Below are 23,555 nucleotides of genomic sequence, written 5' to 3' on the forward strand. Positions count from 1 at the left end.
GGCAATAGAGCCAAGTGATTAGACTCAAGCATCGACAAACCCTAAATGATAAAACCTTGGCTTTTAGGGTGCCTCGGTGTCGATAAGAACCTAAATGATGAAAGCTTAGGCTTTTAGGGTGCCTCAGAGTCGACAAACCCTAAATGATAAAAGCTTAGCTTTTAGGATGCCTCGGTGTCGACAAACCCTAGATGATGAGACCATGATCTTGTTCCTTGATAATAACCAACTTTTTGACCAAACTTTTTTCCTATTTAGAACGAAACATGGCCAACAACAATGAGGCCGGCGGTTCGGGCGGCAAGCAATTCTGGGAGCTGTCCCAGGAGATGGAGGAAGAACCTCACCGCTATGAGGATGCCGCGAAAGACACTGATCCTGCCTACACAACCCCTAGTGGCATCGGGGATGACACCACTGATGGTGCCGCCAAGGACGCCACCACTGATGATGGCGGCGCACGCACAGATGGCAGCCAACCGAAGAGGCAATGGAAGGACCGGTGCCCGAACGTGCTCGGCGCCGTCAAGGAGGAATTTACTGAAGTGAACTCCGACGGGCATCCAATGGCACCCAAAGAATTAGTCAAGGGGTACACAGTTCAGCTTGGGTGCATTCTTCGGAGCACCGTCTCGATCAATACCGAAAACCTAATGCATAAGGACCGAGGGAATTTGTGCAGCCTCCTCTTCACGAAGCTGCACGAACGATACAAGTTCCCCGCTGACTTTGCAAACACACATCTCTCAGGGAATAAAGTGAACAGTGTCGCCCTCACGAGGATGAGCACGCCCTTGTCTACTTGGAGAAGCTCGGTGAAGAGAATGATTGAAAAAGGTGATAGTTATGAGAAGATCCAGGCGAAATATCCTTCGATCAGCGAAGATGACTACAATGAGTTCAAGATCAAGTGCGAGAGCAGCGCAACCATGGAATCTAGTCAATGGGGGGAAGAAATGCGGGAGTTGAACTTAGATCCACCAACTCGGTCCCGGCGGTTACAGAGTGACGAAGCCTATATGGGACAAGGAGGACACGGAGCGTGCCGAGCAAGGCCTACCGCCCCGCTTTGAGAAATACCGTGACAAGCAGACCAGGAACTTTGTCAGGGCCCGGTACAAGGAGGACCCGGTAACAAAGGATCTTACCACGGATCCGAAGACCAAGGCGCTTGAGCTTGTTCTGGTAAGGAATACACCCCTGCGTAATTAGCTCCATATGGTTGCATTCTAATTAATGAAGCCAAATTTCTAAATGGTTCACATTCCTTCCGCGGGAGACTGAAAGCAGTAGCGCGGGGTCGCCTCAGAGCTCCCCTGCTTGGGACAGCACTCTAAATAGGGCGTTGAACATAATGAAGAACAAAGATAAGCTCAGTAAGCCGTCGTCATCTGGTCATGTGGCCGGCAAAGGCTTGTCCACAAAATGGTCGTCATACTATACCGCTGGTGGGCGAAAGGAGAGAAAGACCAGCTCGGAAAGCCAGTTGCGCGAGGTTCAAGAACTCAAGGCACAAGTGGCACGGATTCCGGAGATTATCCAAGAGCAAGTGCAACAACAACTTGGAACGACGCTCACCACCATGGTGCCTACCTTGATTCAGGGGTTGACGACGTGGATTGCGGGCGGCCAACAAGGGCCGCCCACGATTCCCAGCTTCACGGCCAGCAACTCGCACAATGCGCAGGCGGCGCCATTGGTGTCTCCGGCGGAGGCGGTATTCGTGTCTCCAGTGCCGGCACGGGCATTGGAGCTTAATGCACCCGGCGGGTGTACGCCGGCCGGCACCTCGCCAGCAAGCAGCCCCCTCCATCAGTTGCACGCCCGCTGTTGGCGGTGCCTCGACATTAGCCGAGCTCAATGGCATCATGGTAACTAAGCCTCTCGGCTGATGACTTCATCTCCTTGCCTTTGACTGGGCATCCCTGACGCCCTACATGTATTCGCAAGGCACCGCTGACATTCCATGCACTCTCCTGCACTTCGTGGGCAGCGAGTTGATCGATGTCGCCAAGGGTAGAATCGTTCAACCGGGCAACCCCGTGTTCCAAGGTAATCCGATGCCACCCACAGTGTATAGGGTTGAACTGGTTCGGGTGCTGCCAGGCTGCGACGAGTTGTTACCTCCGATTCGACCCGCTGGGGCCGACGAAGATGATGAGATGACCCTCAAAGCTTGCGTAAGCTGGCCCCTACTTTGGCCGAAGAGCCAGATTCGTTTGGGGGCGGGGGATAACACCCCACAGACAAGACCACCAGTCGTGCCGGCGCCAAGCCATGGCAAGAACGCCACAATGCTACCGGACATGCCGGACATCCCTATGGCACAGGATTCGGACATGCATATGGCACAGGATCCGGACGATGACAACAACGACGACGGTACATTTACCAACGTCGATAAGTACTTTGCCGAACATGGGTATGGTGACGAATTCTGCGGGCCTCCTTCTCAAGAACCCAACCCTGAAAAAGACGACCGCGATCTAGCTGGTACCGCGGAGAAACCTAATTGCAACAAGCGTCGTCTGGCGTTCAGTTCTCAGGAGACGCCTCCAGCTGCCGCCTTCACCGAGCCTCAGATAACCGAGGTGCGAAATATTATCATCCCCAACACACTCAAGAAGGCGGTCTGTGAGTAGAACTCGATCCCATTACAGCAGATCAAGAAGAAGGGACGGAAACAAAAGACTAACAAGGGCGCCGGTGCGAGCTAGCCGGCACTGAGTACGATCCGTGCTCAGGAGGGGCCACCTTCACCTAAGGATATCTCGAGGAGGGTGCATGTGGCGGGTAGGGCGATGCTACTGACAAATATACTCAATGCTGCAACCGGTGCTATGCGAAGTCTGCATGACAGTGTTCTTTCTTTGGAAAAGCGGTGTCTCTCCCAGAATGATGTGGCATACCCGGTTTTCGTGGCCAAGGTGCCAGAGGGCAAGGGCTTTGTGGATAGCGCCATCGGGGGTACGATCATCCTGCGGTTTGATGACATCTTTGCTATGTTTAACCTTCTTCCGCTGCACTACACCTTCGTTCGGCTGTTTTTGCTGAGTATGGAGATGCGGATCATTCGAGACAAGACCCCAGACATCGTGATAGTCGACCCCTTCTACATGCGTGCCAAGATCTTGGGCAGCGCTGGGGACCGGCAAGTCGCGAGTTCACACCTCGAAGGCGTCATTCTGGCAAACCCAGATAAGGATAACTTCCTCGTGCCTTACTTTCCCGAGTAAGTCATCCCCTCACCGCCCCGTAATATATGATTTCTTAGATTTCGATCTTTTTTTTCTAACATCCCGTGTTTTGTGCAGTGACACACATTGCACACTCATCCTCTTAAGCTCGAAATATTCCTTGGCCACGTATTTTGACCCGGACCGTGAGTCAAAGATAGACTACACAAATATGAAGAAAGTTCTTGATGATGCTCTCCCCGGCTACGCCAGATCTGGAGGCACCTTCAAGAGGCCAGTTCGTAGGTACGGCGAGCACATGTTCACCCACAATACGACGTTTCCCTGCGTCAAGCAGCCGCCTGGCGGTCAGAAGGATGCCTACTACGCCATCCATCACATGCGGGCGATCGTACGGGATCATAATCACCTTCTGCTACCAGATAATCTCAAAGATTGGGCCACTAGCTTGTCGGCAATCCAGGACGCGGACATCAGACAAGAATTCTTTTGTATCCAGTCAGAGTTTGCGGAAATCATCCATCAAGATGTCCTTCGTACCTTGGGGCAATTCTACCTCAGATCTCAACCGTCCAACAGTGAGATTGAAACAACACTACAAATGCAGGCTGACAACGCCCGCGATTTCATGACCATCACGAAAGACGATGGCTTCATCCACGCTCCGGTCCCCTGATTCGAGTCGAAAGTAGTGATGCTATCTGAAATGTCGATTGGCTCATGTTGTAATATTAAACTTTAATGAACTTGTATGTCTCTTTGGTTTGGATGGTCGTTCAACTTATATGAAATCAGTGCTATTTGTTAGTAGGACCATAAATCGTGCTGTTACAGTTGTAATAGTAAACTTTAATGAACTTGTATATCTCTGTGAATTGCTACTAACGTTTTGTTTGGCTAGTGCATAGAGATGCCGTCGTATGTCGTGTACAAGGGTAAGGTTCCCGGAGTCTACGACGACTGGGAGGAGTGTCGGAGACAAGTTCACCGTTTCAGCGGTAACAGTTACAAAGGGTACACCACTAGGGCGGAGGCCGAAGTTAGATACACGCGGTATCTAGCGGGAGAGAGGAGGGAGCGTTGGTAGAACCGGATGAAGACCAGTTTCATCGTGATTATGCTCATCGTGATTACCGCATCTCTCTTCTATGTGATGGTAGTTTAGATAATCGATATCGACTTTTAATGTGAAGACAAACTCGCTACTCGCGGTTTCGAGACTTGTAATGTTATAACTTTGTTCGGTATTTGAAATTCGGAGACTAATATGATGAATTGTATTCGAAGACTAATCTTCTATTGTATTCGATAAATCTGCTGTTTATATGTTGTGCTCTTTATATTATGTGCAGTAACATGTTTTGTAACCTGTGCAAATATCATTAAAAAAATAATCCCTAATATTCATACTAATGGCGCACCACTCAGCACACTAATGGCGCACTGCAGAAAGGACACTAATGGCGCACCAAACCCTAGTGCGCCATTAGTATGTCAAAGCACATGGGTACATATGGCCCCCTGGGAGGCATACTAATGGCGCACGGTGGGCTATACTAATGGCGCACTGCGTGGTACGCCATTAGTATATCAGATACTAATGGCGTGATGCTAGTGTCGCACCAGTAGTGCGCCATTAGTAGGCAAAACTGGTGCGCCACTAGCAGGCATTTTCCTAGTAGTGATGTATGACTAGTCACTGCTATGGCTGCTGCAGTGACAGTGGCACACACAGCATCGTGATTTTTGAAGCCAATAAAAACAAATTCACAGCAGAAATATTTGAGTTTTAAAAATTCAGTTGGATAGCACATTTAGATGTGTCCACACTTAAACCGTTGTCACCTGAAGAGCGATGCCCACCATGGGACGCAGGTGAATCCTTTGTTCGGTGACGCTTGTATGATAGCAACGGAACTTGTGATCTGTCTGAACCGGTAGAAATGTATCCTGCAAGAATTACAATTCGGCTAACAATTTATATACAAATCTCAGCTGGATGGTCACATGACGTGTCAAGGGTGTGGAGACATAAAACTTGCATCGTTTTGGCACTCCGCTTGAAAGGGAACCCAAAGGAGCAGGCATGGAGTTGTTGTAGAATGCGGATCACTGCTCTGATTTTTGATCACTAATGGGCCTTTTGTTTTCTGTTTCTTTCAGTCCAGCTCTCTTGCAGCACCTCACCGTTGTCGCTTGTTTGTCCATGCAATTGATTCTGGTATGGGCACTATTTAGCTGCCGCTACGTACATGGAATGGCGTTGGCGGGCAGTTCGGTGATGCCAGCTGTTCTAAATCAGCATGTAGGTTGTCTGAAGAAAAAAATGAAGCAGACCACATGGCTGTCAGGTGTAGACCAAAATAAAATAAAATAAAGTGCAGCACGAGTCCAAGCACTAACCTGCACGAGTAGAGTTGTCAGTGGAGGACGGGCATTTGGTTGCTTTCAACAGTAGTGTGTCGCCAGCAGTTGGTAATTGAGGAGCAGGCAGTGTGGTATCAGGAGTTTTGTATTTGTCCGGATACACGTGGTCTGGAAAAAAGGAAGCATTATGTTTGGAAAGCGAATGAATACCAGAAGTCTGCATAAGTTTTTTTTTTCCAACCGGGCTCACAACCCCTTTCCATTAATTTTGCAATCAACGGAAATACATCAGTCTTTATCCAAGTTCATCACCCAACTCAAAACAGATAAAATCTTCTTGCGCGAAATGAGACTGAAAAGGGGGGAGCGAGTTGGCGCATCACCAGGAAAACCACCGCGTGATGATCCTGGAACGGACCACCAGCCATGGGGCGAAAATCTGATGACACTTACAAGCCATCTTCTCAGAACACAAAGTATCAAAAGATAACCCAAGGTGAAACATCTAACAAACTCCTGCGACTAGGTAAAATAGTCCCAGTACAGATCACCTGCGGGCATCAAACCCCAGTGGGACGCGAGGTAGAAGCCGCCAGACGCTGATCGCGTCTAGCCAATCTGCAAACCATCTCTGTCTCCCACGAGCAGCCTGTCTCGAGGGAAAGATCTGTCCGTCAGTGCCGCAGCAGCATGCGCCAATCTCTTCACACCTGCCTGGAGCTTCACCCTGTCCTCTTCCTTCAGCAAACCTGCCCAATACATCATAAAAGAGCATGCCGTGAAAACAGCCTCCAGAGGGGATCGAACGACATGCTTATCAAACGTAACTTTATTACGGAGAATCCAAATCCCCCAACATATCGCAGCAATTATCATCATATATAAATGCTTCCCACCCAAAAAGAATTTATAAAGCCAAGAAAAACTTTGCCAAAGGGAACGAGGGCAGCAAGATGCCCCTGCTGTCATGCCCAGCGTCCCCCAAACTGAACGAGCGAGCGAGCACGAGAAAAACAAATGGTTTGCCGTTTCAACATTAGTACAGAAGGAGCAAATGGGATTTCCAGGCCAATTTCTGGCACGCATGTTATCACGGGTAAGGATGGCATTTTGAAATAGTTGCCAAAGGAAAATCTTAATCTTTAGCGGGATAGGTGCTTTCCACACCATTTTATAGTTAGGACCTGACAGGTTTCTCTCCAGCCACTCGTACAAGGATTTAGTGGTAAATTTTCCTTTACCACCAAGGGACCAAGAAATCTTATCTGGGGAATCATTCAACGTCGGCTTTTTAGCTTCCATGACCATCCAAGCCCATTGATCACCCAGTGTCCCAACTAATCTGCGTCTGAAGCCAATCTCATACTTACTCGCAGCCCAGGATGCAACAGTGCAATCCTGATCCTGGCAGATACTGAACAAGTCAGGAAAATGATCTTTCAATATAATGTTTTCGATCCACGGGTCATACCAGACCCTAGTAAGGTTCCCGCTCTCAATGTTAACCCTTCTACCAGCCATATACGACTCTTTGACTTTCATAATGGCTTTCCAGCAGGGGGAGTCCGAAAAGTGACTCCGGATGTTAGCTACTGTTTTGTTCCTGAAGTATCTTGCTCGAACAATATGTTGCCATAAACCATCACTCGTTTCCAGTTTCCACCACCACTTAGCGAGCAGGGTAATATTTTGTTTATGAAGATCTTTAATCCCTAAACCCCCAATCCTCTTGGATCTGCAAACTCTCGTCCATTTAACCATATGATAACCATGTTTCTTATTCTTTCTCCTCCAAAAGAAACGCCTGCGATGTTTGTCCAGCTTCTCAATAAAAGTTTTATTAAAGAGAAACATCGACATGAGGAAAGATGGGATCCCATCCAAACTGGATCCCAATAAGGTCAGTCTGCCCCCAGATGATGCCGCGTAAGCCACCCAGGCATCAAGCTTTTTGATCATTTTACCATCAAGGAAGTCCAGATCAACATTCCTGAGAGTGGAATAGGTAACAGGGACCCCCAGATATTTCATAGGCAGAGTCCCCACTTGGCATCCAAACATGTTCGCATAGATTAAGTCTGTATCATTATCACCCCCAATACTGAAAATTTCGCTCTTTTCAAAGTTGATCTTAAGTCCTGACATAAGCTCAAAGAAATACAACAAGAGTTTGATGTTGACAGCCTTGTCAACATCATGTTCAAAGCACAACACCGTATCATCAGCATATTGCAAGATGCCCACCCCATCCTCAATAAGATCAGCAGCTAAACCTTTGACCAGGCCATTCTTCTGAGCTGCCAGCACCATTTTAGTCAGGCATTCGGCTGCTAAATTGAACAGGAAGGGGGAGTGAGGATCTCCCTGTCTCACCCCCTTAGCACTTTGAATATAGGGCCCCACCTCATCATTGATCTTGACACTAACCGTGCCATTTTTTAGGATCTGAGAGACCCATCCACACCACTTGGGATTAAACCCGCGCTTTTCATGACACTCAAGCAAAAAATCCCAGTTTACTTTGTCATAAGCCTTCTCGAAATCGAGCTTGAGAACTACTCCGACTTGTTTTTTGACATGAGTATAGTGCATAATCTCATGCAAAGATAGTATACCATCCACAATATGCCTCCCTTTAATAAAGGCATTCTGCTGGATACTAAACAGCTTATGGGCATATTTGCTAGCTCTAATATCCATGGCTTTGGTGAGCAGCTTATACGGGCAGCGCGCAGCAGACAAATGGGCCTATACTGCTGGATTCTACTTGCATTGCTTGACTTAGGTAGCAAGGTAATGATACCATAGTTAAGTCTTTGCACATCTAACTTGTCAGCGTGAAACCACTCAAATAAACAGAACAGATCCTGAGCTACAACATCCCAGCAATGTTGATAGAATTCAACAGGGATATCATCAGGTCCGGGGGCACGGTTAGACCTCATCTCAAATAGAGCATGCTTAATCTCCTCCAAAGAGAAAGGTCGAGTCAAGTCTTCGTTCTCCTCCAGGGAAATCAGCTCATCCTGGGACCATAAGGTTGCATCGATCTGGCAAATATTGCCAGGGGCTGATCCAAATAGGTCTCTGTAATACTCAGTAGCATGTGCAAGTAGGTTTTTGGTCCCTTCCACAACAGTGGACCCACATTCCAAGGAAACCATGGAAATTTTCCTACGACGACCATTAGCCACTTTATGAAAAAAGTCAGTGTTATTGTCTCCTTTCAAAAGCCACCTTTCATTAGACATCTGGTGCCAATGAAGCTCTTCCTCAACATACATATTGTTGAGCTCCACTAAAATATCCAACTTCCTTTTATATGCATCCCCACACAACCCATCGTCCTCCTCCATTCTCTCGAGCTCCTGAAGTTCGAGCTTGATAATTTTTTTCCTGATCCTATTGTGCCCAAATAGATCGGATGCCCAACCTTTAAAAAATTTCTTAATCCTTTTCAATTTAATGTTTAAGATGTCAATAGGGTTTACAGTGTAAACCGGCCTAGACCAGATTTCAGTAGCCAAAGGGAGGAAATCTGGGTTCTTGAGCCATGCATTATCAAACCTAAAGCACCTATTGCCTGGTGCTCTGGATGGGGCTCTCCCGCCATCCAGCACCAAAGGATTGTGGTTAGACTTGTCCTTTACCAGTTTATGAACATTAGCTAGAGGGTATAAATCCTCCCAATCAGAGGACATAAGGACCCTATCAAGTTTTTCCAACGTAGGGTTATCTTGTTTGTTGGACCAAGTGTAACGACCACCAGCCATATGAATCTCCCTCACTCCAAGTAAGTGAATAACAGAGTTGAACACATCTGAAAAATGGGACAGGGGCGTTTTTTTGTTTTTCTCTCCACTATGTCGAATGATATTAAAATCACCACCGACCAGATATGGTATACTGACCCTGTGGCACATAGCTGACAGTTCAGCAATGAATTCAGGCTTCTGCTCATCATGCGCAGCGCCATACACAGTCATCAAGGACCAATGACAGTTTTTGCTCTTATCGAACAAGTTCAACTGCAGTATGAATTTACCACACACAGTAGTAATGATATCAAAGCTATCCTTCTTGATACCACAGAGAATACCTCCGGATTTCCCCCTCGAAGGAGCCCATTCCCATCGAAACCTATCTTGGGGGTCAATCTTTCTAAAAAAAGGTAGAGTCATAGGATTCTTTCATAGTCTCTTGCAGCCCAATAAAGTCAAGATTGTTGCCATTAATCATGTCAACAATACAGGTGGACATACCTTTTTTACCCACACTCCTACAATTCCAAAAAATCCCTTTCATTTATATCGATCAGGTTTATCCCTCACTCTGGTAGGTCTGCCAGGATCCATGGCAGCCCTACCCACACCCTTTTTTTGCTGACTTCTAGTCATGGGTCTGCTGGACTTATTAGGAGAAAATGCCACCACCATTTTCTTGTATGGATTTTTCTTCTTCCTATTTTTAAGCTGAACCAGGGTAAAAGGTTCTTCTACCTCTCTATTATCATCGTCCCAATCTAAGGATAGAGGCACATCATTTCCTAAACCATCATTGATGGTAATATTCTGGGAATTAGAATTTAAATTCTTTTCTTGTAACATATTTCTAGAAATCTCTAATTCCCGCAAGATATCAATAGTATCAAAGTCATCATCAGGGATTTGCACTCCCATCAGGGACGCACGCAATATAATAGAAGTATCAGACAAAGCAGAGAACTGATTTTTTGAATTGGGCATGTTCGTACCTTCCAAGTTGCGTTTCCTCATCCTGTTGGCAGCCACGTCACCCACATTCTCCAGCTTCTGTTTCTGCCTGCGCGGAGCATCCTCCTCACAGGCCATACTGTCATGAATCGGTGACCCAGATGGATACTCAACTGTATAAGTGCTACAGTTTTCTCCTCCTTCCACGGACCCTTCCTCTAGAGGCATGATATGAGGCAGGGATGGCCACATCACATAGTCTGATAGGAGAGGAAATGTGTTTCCATAAGCATTCACATCATGATAAGCAAACAGAGGTGAGGGTGGAACAGGAGTAATTATCCCCCAAGCACCTTTATGCATATTGTTCTCATTACAAGGAGATGCAGTCAGCTCATCCACCTCCAAATCACCAGACTGAGAACCACAGAGAGATAGTTTTTCATCTGCATGTTCTCTTGCCATAGTTTCAATCAACAGTTCTGTATTGTTATCCTCCTCACTTTCCTCCTCTTCTTCACTTTCAGCTACCGCAGGTAGCCTTTGCATGCCCTTATCATAGTTCTGGGAGGCGAAGTTTCCACCCACAAAAGTACTTGTTTCCCCCTGACCCACAGAAGAAGCAGGATATGAATCCATCCTAGCTTTCTTGGGGAAAGATTGGGATGAACTATTGTCAACAGCAGTGGAGGATTGGCCTTTCTCAGCACCCATAGTCACAGCTTTCTCAACCTCAAAGAAAAAATCATAATATTGCTCCCCCAGCATACCCTCCGCTGAGGGTGGAATTTTCTCAATTTCTCTACACCCAAGAAGTATTCTAGCATATTCAGGTTTATGAACCGTGGACTCATCCACTTCCAACGTGACCCCAACCAGAGCCCCAGCATATGCAATATGTTCAATGCATCTTTTCTCAATAGGGATATTACGAACCCTAACCCAAGCTTTTTCCATGATACCTTTGGCTCCAATCGAAGCAGTCCAAGGAGTAATACAAACAACAATGGCCCCTTCTTTTAATGGCAAGTGTTTCCCATAACAGCATGCTCTCTCAACTTCACTGGCATTAGGGAATCGCATCACATACCTATCAGGGCCAATAGAGCGGGCCGTGCAGTGCCATTTCTTTTTGCCAGGTTTCTTAGCGAAGATGGCATTGAATTCCTGCTCAATATCCTTCATAGTAGCTTCCCCCTCGACTATAGTGATGACCACGTTGTTAGTTTTTTCAACGTTCTGCTTAGCAGCACACAGATCAGGAATATAGAAGAAACCCTGACCAGGGGACTGGAAACCACACATGAATGGGATGCATTCCCAAGGCCTCAAGACCTGGCATAACTGAGCCATATGACCTAATTTGTTGCATCTCTCACAACGAATAGTAGGGCAGCGAGGAGCGAAATGACCTGGGAGGGAGCAGTTGATGCAGATCTCATTACTGTTTTTAGCCTTCACTTGACCAGAAGTTGGAGGCGGAGGCGGCTCCTTGCTCCCCGTCGTCTTCTCCTTGGTTGCGCCGCTCATGGCACGCGCAGCAGCTTCCCATCTATCTGCAACTTCCCCACCGGCAGATCTCGCTTCGCCCGACGGCGCCGGTGGCAGATCCGGCCGCTGCCAGACCATGTGACGGGTCTGGTTTGGCAGCGGCGCCCTGCGCCCTCCGCCAAATCCCCCCCCCCCGCGTCGTGTTGTCGTGCCAGCCTCCGGATCTCCCCCCGCCATGGTCTCTCATCACCACCCGCGTCGCACCTCCCACCTTTTCCGCCGCAACAACCTGGGCGAAGGAGCGGTCGTCGCCGCCGGCTTTGCCTCGCCACCAACCGTAGGAATCAGGAGTGGGTGGATTTGGGGAGGAAACCCTAGATCGCCCCCACAGATGGCTGAAGAGAGGAGCGAGATGAGCGTCGCGCGTAGTGGTGGTAGGTGAGAATGAAGCGGCTCCCTGCGCCTCCCCCGCTCTAGTAGGCACCTCCCCTGGCTCGGTGCTGGGTCCCGCATGCGTGCCCACGCGTCTGTCCGCCATTAGCGAGCGGTTGGTGTGGTTCAGGGTCGCCCGGTCCTGACCCGCGCCTGCCTGGCGGCCCGTGTACCTCCCGTGCACCGCACTGCCAGATGTACCATGCGCAGCGCCCGCAGGGATCGGGCACGTCGCCGAAAGACGATCCCTTATCTTCACGAAGTGGCACGGCAGCGAGATGACGTCGTTGATGTCGATATGTTCTCCTGCGCGCAGAAATCGCGCGTCCACCGTGACGCCGTGCTCGTCTATCAGGACAAGACGGAGCGCGTCGCGTCGTAGAGCAAGCACGCCGTCGCGGAACGTGAGCGAACGCACCTGTAGATCGGCGGCGTACGATACGCGCCATCTCTCCTCAGGCGCGTCGCCATGCGTGGAGGGAACGAGCGAGCGCGAGCGCGAGCGCGTCGCCATCTTGGATGACCAGCTTTGATGCATAAGTGAATGTGCAAAGTTCATCTCCAGTGTTTGCGCTGTGGGCTTTTGCATGTGGAGATCTGGTGATCATGCAACAGGCAATATAGTTAGATAACTGAAGTGCAGATCATGAATATTTTGAAGGTAGAGGTATAGCACATACGTGTGATGTTCAATCCTGTAGAGGAGCTTGGCATGGAGCCTGATCCAGCATGTGGAGTGCATTTTTGTTTCTCTTTATGTGCTTCTATCAATCTAGCTAGGCGGTCACCAATGTTCAGATTGCATCTTGAGCAAATCAGGATAATGTTAATAAAATGGGAATAAAGTGTGCAACTTTTGCAATGAATTTTTGCCAACACAAGGTAAATTATATAATGGCCAACAAAGATTTAACCTTGAGAAGCCACGACAAGGACCACAAATGGTGCCGGAGGCGTGGTTGAATCGCGGACAGTCATTTTTTTTACTGCTATTGCTCTGCTGCTCGAAGCATGCCCATAAATTCAGAGTACAGAGCGATGGACCCAGTGTCAAGTCTGTTGAAAATCTGCAGCACAAGATGATTGCATCTCTGAAGGTGTCTTCGCGACATAGCTGCTGCCCTGGATTGATTTTCGCCAGCGGAGCTGCCACCGGACCAAGCGAAGCCAGTGCTCCACATAGGCTTCCTGCCACCGGTAAAAATCGCATCCACAACGCCCCGGCTGCCATGGATTTCACATGACCACTAACATAGTAAGATATCCGCGCAATAGAAATCAACTATTCGTTAAACTCAAGATTCACTTACGTTATGATTGCGACACTTGTAGAAGTGTTCATCGGCGAACTGGCCGCGACGAGCAACGTACGACCGGATCTGCACCTTTGGCGTTCTCCATTATCTGCAACTAGGGTTCTTCGGTCGATTTGGGGGAAAGTGGAGTAAACAGGCCTGTGCAGGGTACCTAGGAGTAAATAATAACTGTCCGTGGCAGACCCGCATACTCCGCTTCCCACTATCAGACGGTGCCGCCGCTCGTAACGGCAAAGACCAACGTCCATGTAACACCTTTATTGATACGGCGTACTCCACCTCGTACGCCCCACATCCCCATAACCATTGAACCATTGGGGATACCAGGACCGTGTGAGCTCGTCCACGCCTAGCAATTTCCGCATATGCATGACACTAGTCTTGTTACTCCCCACTATGACTAACCTTACACTATATTCATCAAATCAAAACTTCTTAAGAAGACCCCTTGGTTCCCACAATGAAGTTCATCCATGAAGAGCCCACCTCCAGAACACCATTGCAATGGCTTCCTCGTAACTCGGTTAGTATCACTTAAGAAAACCCGTCTACACATATATAAGACCTTTCAAGTGTCAGTTGTACCAACACATAAGTCCTACGCCCTCAACTAGACAAAGATGCCTCTTGTAGTAGCATCTAGTGAGTAATCCTTTCCAAAATAAAAGTTTTGAGTCTCCTCTACTCCATTTGTCTAGGCTAGGAGCGGTAGGAGTGGAGCTGAATTGAGTAAACTTGTAGGAGTGGAGCTAACTTATGGGAGAGAAAAAGCTGCCCTTCTTAGGACCGGTAACTTTGTTGTGGATGTGGAGAGAGTTCATGGGTGATCCAAAGGGTGCAACATGGAGCTGGTACAAGTCGTACATGGCCGGTCTATGGAAAACACGGTGGTTGTCCAAGAAGAGGATAACAACCTTCCAGCCGAACGGAGTGGAGGAGCTGCACGCATCTGCGTTTCGAACTTTGATACCTGCATTCATATAACTACTTTCATTTTGTGCCCCAGTAATTACAAATCCAAATTCACAGCATTAGCTCGTTCTGATTTTTTAAACAACACTTTTTGTTTGGGAGTGTAGTAATGTTTACACATCTAAACTATTTACTGGTGCATTTCACTTGGTAAAAAATTACGGATCTGCGGGTTCATTTAAATTTAAACATATTATACAAAAAAAGAAAAAACTACTAGGGGCTGCCCCTCGCCGTCTCCATCGCCGCTCCTCGCCGCCCGCTGCCCGCCCTTGCAGTTCTACATGCCGAGGAGGCTGTAGAACCACGTGTAGTCGCCGCCTTCGTCGCCGTCGTCGTCGTCGTCGTCGCCGCCTCCGCCGCCGTCGTCCCTGCTGCATCCCTCACCCGGTTGGCGCGGCGGGTTGGATGGTCCGGGGGCGTCCTCGTCGTCATGGCTGTCGAGGATCACGACGCCGTGCTCGTCCTCGCGCCCACGCTTGCGGGCTTCTAGCTCCTCCAGGGCCCGGCGCTGTCGGACCATCTCGTCGCGGAGGTAGTCGTCCCGCGCCCACTTCATGGCATCCTCGTCGGAGAAGCCGCGCCGGGCTTTCTCCTCGTACTCCGCGGGGAGGCCGGGCTCCGGCTTGGGCTCGACGATGCATCAGCGACCGCAGGGGGGTGGAGTCGCTGATGCGGACGCCGGAGCTGCGGGTGCGCGCGCTGACGGGCGTGTCCTGGGGCTCCGGTTGATGGGGAGGAGGCAGGGAGAGCCCGACGAGCGGCCGGACGAGGAGGAGGATGCCCCGGGCCGCTCCATGCGCCTCGGCATCCGGGAGCTCCCAGGGCGGCGTGAGAAGGACGGGGGAGCAGGGTACTCGAGGCGCGGCGTGTTGCCGCCCTTGATGTACTCGAGGACAGCCTCCAACGTGCGGTCGGGCATGCCCCACCACCGGCGCCGGCCCTCGCAGTTGAGCCTGCCGGAGGGCACAACGCCGTTCGTCGCCTCGAGCTGCTCGGCGTGGCGGCGGCGGAAGTAGGGCTCCCAAAGCGGGCTGTCGGGGGTGTACCGCAGGCCTTCCCTCGCCGCCCGCGGTAGGGACGCGCGGATACGTGCGATCTCCGCACGCCGCGCCGCCCCGGTGGGTGGTGGTGGCACCGGCACGCCGCCGGCGTTGATCCTCCACGACCCGGGCACCCGCACGTCCGGCGGGGCTGGGTACTCGGCCTCGAAAAGGAGGCGAGCCTTGTCCTCGTGAAGATGGCGGCGCTCGATGCCATTCGCTGACGCGCCGTCGCCTGGGAAGCGCTCGGCCATTCTTCTGAACTGGAGACGGTGAGAGGAGGAGGGGGAGAAATGGGCGCGTCGGCAGTGGAGTATCTGTGCGTGTCTCCGGCGCGCTGGTTGTCGGCTTATATAGGCGGAGGCGCCGCGTGGTGGGCTTGGCTGGCGCGTTACGCGTGGCGGGAGGCGTGGCGGGCGAGGGGACGTGCGTTGCCCGGCCTTCACTGCGCCGCCTGTGAGGCATCAATGGAGGCTGACAGGCGCGGCAGCGCGCGCAGCTTTGGCATTGATTCGCCGCGGGAAACGAGGCGATGAGGACGACGAAGCGGCGAGAAAAGAGTCCAGTCGCTGACGCGGCTAGCCCACGGCGCTTTCGCGCCAAAAACGATTTGCCCGACGCCCCCGAGCACCCCCCAGCGTGCCGGGTTCGGGTTGGTTCCGCCGGCGCCAATTTCGGCCCGAGCCGGCGAAAACTGGGCCCTTGGGGGCACGACTGGGCCGATTTTTTGGCACCGGCACCGAAAAATCGCCTGGGGGCCTTGTTGGGGACGTGGCTGGAGATGCTCTCCCCAACAGGTCCTCCCCAGGCGTTTTTTCCGCGCCGGCGCTGGAAAAACGCCCCAGTCGAGCCCCCAGGACACCGAATTCCGCTAGCTCGGCCCATTTTTGCGCCTGGCGATCGTAGGCCAAACCCGGCGCACTAGGGGGGAGGCGCTCTGGGGCTCCGGCACAGGGGAAAAGCGTTCCCGGGGCCACATTGGTAGGCAAAAAGTCAAGCCACCCATCCAGATTCGCCTCCTACCCCCTGCGCTCGGCCGCCACCATGCGCCACCCTGCCGATCTCGGCGCCGTCCACCACCCACCGCAGCTAGGTAGACCATTTCCCGCCTGGAAAAAGAAGGGGTTTCAACGAGGCAGTCTCTTTGCCGCCGTCTGGGCACCTATTCCGGCGTTCGGGCCGCGCAGGGCCTGTACACTGGCGGGCTTGCGCCCATCTCGCCGGCAAGGTGTTCGGTGAATTGCCCGGCCTGGCGATGGACTCCGAAGATGAGGAGGCGCTCGCGGCGTTGCTGGAGGAGGAAGCCGAAACCGACGTCCAGGAGCAGGAGCATCTCATGGTGCTCGCCGCCCTCACCGGCCTGCTCGCGAGCAGTGAAAAGCCGCGGCGAGGTGGCTCGACGCTTGAGCGGCTGAAAGCAAAGAACCGGCATCGTCTGGAAGGCTACTGCATGCTCTACTCGGACTACTTCGCCGACGCTTCATTGCACGATGAGAAAACATTTCGGCGCCGTTATTGGATGAGCCAAAAGCTTTTCCTCAGGATTGTAAATTCCATCGGGGAGTTCGATAGCTACTTCAAGTGCAAGATGGATTGCACCGGCACACTTGGATTTACCTCGATCCAGAAGTGCACGACAGCTATGAGGATGCTTGAATACGGAGCTCCCGGTGATTCACTCGACGACTATGGGCGCATGGCCGAGTCCACCACCATTGAGTGTTCCTACAAGTTCTGCAGGGCAATGGTGGCCGTGTTTGAACCGCGGTACTTGCGAACACCCAATGCGGAGGACACTGCTCGGATCCTAGCACAGAATGAAGCAAGAGGATTTCCTGGGATGCTTGGAAGCATCGACTGCATACATTGGAAATGGAAGAACTGTCCATTTGCTTGGTAGGGGTTGTACAAAGACGCCAAAAGCGGTTGCAGTGTGGTACTTGAGGCAGTGGCCACACAAGACCTCTGGATTTGGCTTTCTTTCTTTGGGATGCCAGGCACTCACAATGACATCAACGTCCTGCAGTGCTCCCCAGTCTTTGCCACGTTTGTTGAAGGGCATTCTCCTCCGGTGAACTTCGAGGTCAATGGGCGGCAATACAACAAGGGGTACTATCTAGCTGATGGCATCTATCCGAGACGGTCGACATTTGTGAAGACCATCTCAAACCCTGTGCCAGAAGGCAAGAACACCTGGTTTGCGAAGGTTCAGGAGGCTTGCAGGAAGGATGTCGAGCGGGCATTTGGTGTGCTCTAATCTCGATTTTCCGTTGTCCGGTTCCCTGCTCTGACCTGGTCGAAATATGAAATGTGGGAGATCATGACTTGCTGTGTCATCTTGCACAACATGATCATTGAGAGCGAGCAGGAAGAGCCAGTGTTTGACACTGAACCATATTACAAACAGGGTCCTCTTGCCCAAATTGATCACCAGCTACCGGCAAACTGGACTAACTACCTCAATATGCATCAGGAGATCGGAGACCCACAGGTACATCAAGGACTACAACATGATCTGGTGGAGCACCTATGGAGGCTCAAGGGCGGGGCCGGGAATGACGTGTGATGAAACTTGAATTTTTATTTGTTAAACTATATAATTTGTATTGAACTATTTGATTTATGTGATGAAACATGCTGAAATACACCTAACCATGCTGAACTAATTGATTTCAATTTGTATGTGAAAATTCACGCCGAAACACGCCGAACCGCGCCGAATATGGGTCGATTCACGCAGATATCGGGCCGTTTTTGGACATAATTGGACCGAACACTGGGCCGAAATCAGCGCCTGGGAGCGACCTGGAGGGCGACGGCTGGGTGCCGAACCGTCCCAACGCCGAGTTTATCGCCGGCTCACCCCCAGGCCACACTTTTTCAGCGCCCTGGGGGGCCGAACGGTTGGAGATGCTCTAAAGCGCTAGTGTACCAGGCTCTGTCCCCGTCCTTCACACACCACGGCAAGTGCAAATCCTGCGACCAGTGGCTCGCTGTGGTGCTCGTCATCATCCTCGCTACCCTATGCGTGTTCACCTTCACCGACAGCGTGCTCAGCCGCGAGCAGAAGCTTTACTATGGCGTTTCTATACCGAGCTGACGAGGAGGAGACGAAGCAGCAGTGAGCTCCCGCCATGCTGCGGAGTCTCCGCATCTGACTCATGACGCTCGCTGGACTTTATGCATGTTATCTTCACGGCACTGGTCTTCCTCGCCACGGCATCAGCAATCTGGGGCTTCACAACTGCTTCTTCCTCAATGCCAGCAGGAACACTGAGGAGGTGCTAAAGAACCTGCCTTGAGGCATCACCATCGAGGATAAGCCCCTGCCTATTTAACACGTACGCCACCCGTCCATCAAGGGTAGGACGCTTCCCCGAACTTCACCGCTTTATGATTAAATAAGATAGTAGAAGCTCTATGATTAAACAAGATAGTAGAACGAATACAAATTGAAAGACTTGAGCTATAGCTTGTAAAATTACAGTATGTCAAGTTCTACAAAGTTTATTTTGAAAAGAGAAGTCATACATGGCTCATCATCTACGGGTGCATAAAGTTAGATCAAGTTTTTCAATAGCTCCACTCCGTACATCTTAACATTCCTTATCAACCTCTGATGAACTATACACGTCAATGACAAGGTCACTCAAGTTTCTGTTGAATGTCATGCCTCTGGTCCGCCAAAAATCACTTTATACGAGAGAAAGAGGTTTCCATTGGCGCAGCCACTGGCGAAATGTTAGGTGAGATGAAACACTCGGCGCAGTCACTGGCAAGACCTTAGTCGAGACAAAATATTCCAAATGGAAGTCACAAAGACGAGCACCCAGAAGGTTGCTCGCAAATTTTAGACGTTGCGTGAAGTTTTGTGTGAGTGGATCGTAGACTTGCAGTGTCGGAGTTGCCGAGGATGTAACGCGCAGATAGAAGAGCAACTTTTGACCATCATGCATCACCATCAAAGGCATCACCTGGTCAACGGGTGAAGCCATTGGTATTGTGTACGCCTTAATCCAGGTGCCTTTGGTGGGATCAGTTAGAAGCCATATTAGCCACATGTTGGTTGAGGTCCGTTGAACCATGCATAGGGCGTCATTAAGCTTGGTCATAGATCTTGTCCATGTCTTACCTTGTAGATTGTCACCAGATGTCATTGGGACCCTGATTGACGCCCTCCATTCCTCACTTTCAAGATCAAAGCAGAGTACATAGACCTCTTCCACCCGTTGTAACCCGGACCCGGAAAGGAAGTGCATGACACCATTGACCGTGATGGCAGAGCTGCCGTGGGTAGTGACAATTTCTGGAGGGGACGGCGCCGGCCTCCACTTGGCGCCATCTTGTAACGTGAGAACCTTACAATATGGGCTCTTGATGCAGACGACCTTGTACGTGTGAGACGGAGCGGCCCAGCCGATATTGAGATGCCAGAAATATTCCCTGCTCAACTCGGTAGAGATCTTCATCACAGTCCCAGTGGCCAGATCGATCGCGTCGACAAAGGACGCGACGCCAAAATAATCATGGGCAATGCAGACGGGGCCGTCAAGGCGGTAGGCGAAGGTGCAGACACCCGGCCTCTTAATAACTTTTATGACGTTGCCGTCCATGTCCATCAGCCGCAGGTCGCTGTGGACTTGGTCGGTGGAATTGGCGGCAAACAGGAGCAGCCGCTCCGCATTGCCTCTATGCGCGGCGATGAAGGCCGGGCCGGAGATGAGGGCATGCCACCCACTGGACACGCAGCGGAATCTGCAGGCAGACTTCACCGAAACCCGCGACAGTATCTCAAAGATCACATCGTCTGGCAACGACGGCATCATCGGGGAGGCCATGGTAAAAACACCCGTAAGTTGTTGAAGGAAGGACCTAGAGAAGGATTTCTTCGGCGTTGGTCGAACTCTCATGTGGTTATCATATGCCTCCCCGTATATATTCTAGAGATTTGATGATGACTTGTTCATATATCGATTGGTTTTGTCCCGACTACGACACTACGTAAGGTTGGAACTAGACCTCAAAAAGGACTGTGGCTACTACACCACACTCGATTGTATTGTACTCGGAATCGGAAGTTTGGTTGGACAACGAACGATTCATGATTTCTGGGCTTCGATCTGCTGGGCGTGGCTTCGATCTGCTGGACGTACGCCGGACTCTAGGACTACAGTAGTCCAGCTATGGCTACCCATCCGACTTCTTGTCGAGGTCTAATAATTCTGTGCGATATATAGTGAGCATAAAAACAATCTGAGAAGAACGTCATCAACACGTAGGATACATGGTTGTTACCATCGCACATCGCTAACGCGACGATGCTGCCGTCGTCGTTACCAGCCGACGTCTTCTTCGAGATACTCTCAAGGGTACCGGTGAAGTCGGTCTGTAGATTCCGATGCGTGTCCAGGAGCTGGCACGCTCTCATCTCTGGCCAGCCGTTCACCGCTGCTCACGGAGCCCGCGCCAAGCCGCTACTCCTGTTTCTCGACAACTCCTCCTGGAAAACCTGCAGCCAGCTCGTGGACATAGATGGCAACCTCATAAGAACCATCAAGAGGGCAGGTCATATGAATTGGGCCTACCACCTCGATGGTCCCATTTGCCTCACGGAAGATTATCGCATCACTACTGGCGGCCGCAAGTTCATAGTCAACGTGATCGATCTCGCCACTGGGAATGTGATCTGGAGGACCTCTGAAGAGTTGAACCCTGATTGGATTAGCAATGTCAACGTCGGTCGTGCTGTCCCATCTGGCACGTACAAGTTAGTCTGCCTCAACAACACAGGTGCTGAAGAGCCTTGCATGGTTCTAACATTAGAAGGTGACCCCGTGTGGAGGCAGGTGCAGTCTCCTTCAGAACTAGTCCCTGCCATCTCTAAACCCTACCCCGCTATCACTGTCAATGGAGTCATGCACTTCCTTTACAAGTCGCACGTGGACAAGGAATATCACCATGTGCTCCGGTTTGATCTTGAAAGTGAGGAATGGAGCCCGTCAATTGAGGTCCCACTGAGATCCGGTAACAAACTAGAGGGGAAGACACAGACAAAATGTATGCTCAAGTTTAATAACGCCCTATGCATCGTCCAACTGAGCCCAGTCAATGTATGGCTCATGTGGCTCCTTAATGATCCCGCAAAAGGTACCTGGGTTAACACGTACACCATACCAATGACTTCACATGTTCATTCGGTGATGCCGTTGATGATGATGGATGATGGCCGAAAGTTGCTCTTCTATGTGTACAACTATAATATTGTCAGTTTCCTCACATCGGCAGCTTCGACACTACAAGTCTACGATCAACTCACCGGGAAATGCACACACCACCTCAAGTTTGCGAGCAACCATTGGGGCCATGCTTTTCCTTGCGATTTGCAATTGGAACATTTTGTCTCGCCTAAGATCTCCTTGATGGCGACGCCAAGTGGTTTGTCGCGCCCAAGATTTCGCCAGTGGCTACGCCGACTGAATTCTACTTTTGACATGGCGCTGAATGAAAGCTTGTGTGACCTACCTTGTCTTCAACATCTGCTTTATCGGAGGTTGGAGAGAACGTGAAGATGGAAAGAGCGGAGAGAGAAAATTACTTCAGAAAATTTGTTCTAATAACTGTGGAATCTGCTACGAAAATGTAAAGAAAATTTGAAGAACTTGGCAAGACCAAGACGACCTTCCTTTTCAAAATAAACTTTGAAGAACTTGACGTAACTGTCTATTTTTATCAGCTATATAGCTCAAGTTTCCTTTGTTCAGTCAGGTGGACTCTTGTTTAATCAATAAAGTCAACAAATATCAAGTGTTCAAGTCACTCCGCAATGTTTTTTAGTCTTTATTTTTTCTTCTTCTTTTTGTCTTTTAGTTGTTTGCATCTGTAATGTCTTTACGACGTTGCGTTGTTGCAGAGGCTGGGTGTAATTGGTATCTCCGCGGTATTAATATATTTCCCTTGTAAAAAAATTATCAAGTGTTCAAGTCACTCCACATGAAAAATGACCACTGGTCGAACTACACAATGGAATATGTTAGGGGAAAAATCAACAAATTTTGATCAAGTCTAAATTTCAAGAAAATTCAGAGAGAGAGAGAGAGAGAGAGAGAGAGAGAGAGAGAGATTTCTAACCCGAAAGGATTACCTAAATTCTAATAAGTGTGTACGACACTAATTTGAGAAAGCGGCTGGCTCTTACACACGCATGCATGCAAGCTTGTGGACTAAATTTTGTCTTTATTCAAGACGTCACACATATTAATAGGATGGCCACGTGGGCAGGACACCGCATTTATTTCATGTCCGATGGATGCTCATGTGTATTTATTGGGATTTTCAACATTTTAAAAAGTCATATCTTTCAAACTATGCGTCGGAATTCATATCCGTTTTTTCCATTGGAACCCTCGCGGCGAGATCTTTGAAACTAGATCCCATGAATACATTTCGACAATATTTTTTATGCCACCTTTGGTGCTATATTGTGCAACTCTATTACCACATGGTGCAACTTTTTAAGAGTAGAGCAACATCTTTCCAACTAGCACATGTCATCTTTCCACCAGAGCAGCATCCCTCTAGAACATCAAGCCTACAAGGGGGAGACGACGCACTTGTTGAGATTAGACGACAAAGAACGTCTAGATTGTAAATCCAATGGCCGAAAATGCGCAGGATGGAAGGCGGCTGGAAAGAGTGCTGGTGGCCATGAAGTCACATGGCCGTCACCACCGCCTCGTCGATATCGGTTGAGCCATGCAAACCCACTACCAACACTCCCGGTGTTGGGGAAGTGCGGAGGCCCACGCCACCATCCACGATGCTAGTGCACCTGCGAACGCCAGTTCTGGTGGCGCCATTCAGGCAGTCTACATCGGGGCAGGGGTAGACAAAACGGACTTTACAAGTCGCATAGAACTGCGGCTTGGAAGAGTGGCATATCGCAAGATGGAAAGATGAGAGGCCGTGGAGGGGAGGAGGAGGCAATGCGAGTGGGAAAGGGAAGAGCCAGATTGGATCGACTTTATT

The 23,555-nt window shown here is 50.1% G+C and overlaps 1 protein-coding gene across 1 annotated transcript; it reads left to right on the top strand.

Moving 5' to 3' along the window:
- The first annotated feature begins 20,754 nt into the window (after window positions 1-20,754).
- LOC123158416 (putative F-box protein At1g50870) lies at window positions 20,755-23,279 on the top strand. The gene is made up of 3 exons (XM_044576412.1): window positions 20,755-21,538; window positions 22,441-22,467; window positions 23,202-23,279. Exons 1-3 carry the CDS (start codon window positions 20,849-20,851, stop codon window positions 23,277-23,279), a joined length of 795 nt encoding a protein of 264 aa, XP_044432347.1. The 5' UTR covers window positions 20,755-20,848.
- Window positions 23,280-23,555: the final 276 nt, after the last annotated feature.

The sequence above is a fragment of the Triticum aestivum genome, chromosome 7B, assembly GCF_018294505.1.
Source record: "Triticum aestivum cultivar Chinese Spring chromosome 7B, IWGSC CS RefSeq v2.1, whole genome shotgun sequence".
Lineage (NCBI taxonomy): Eukaryota > Viridiplantae > Streptophyta > Magnoliopsida > Poales > Poaceae > Triticum > Triticum aestivum.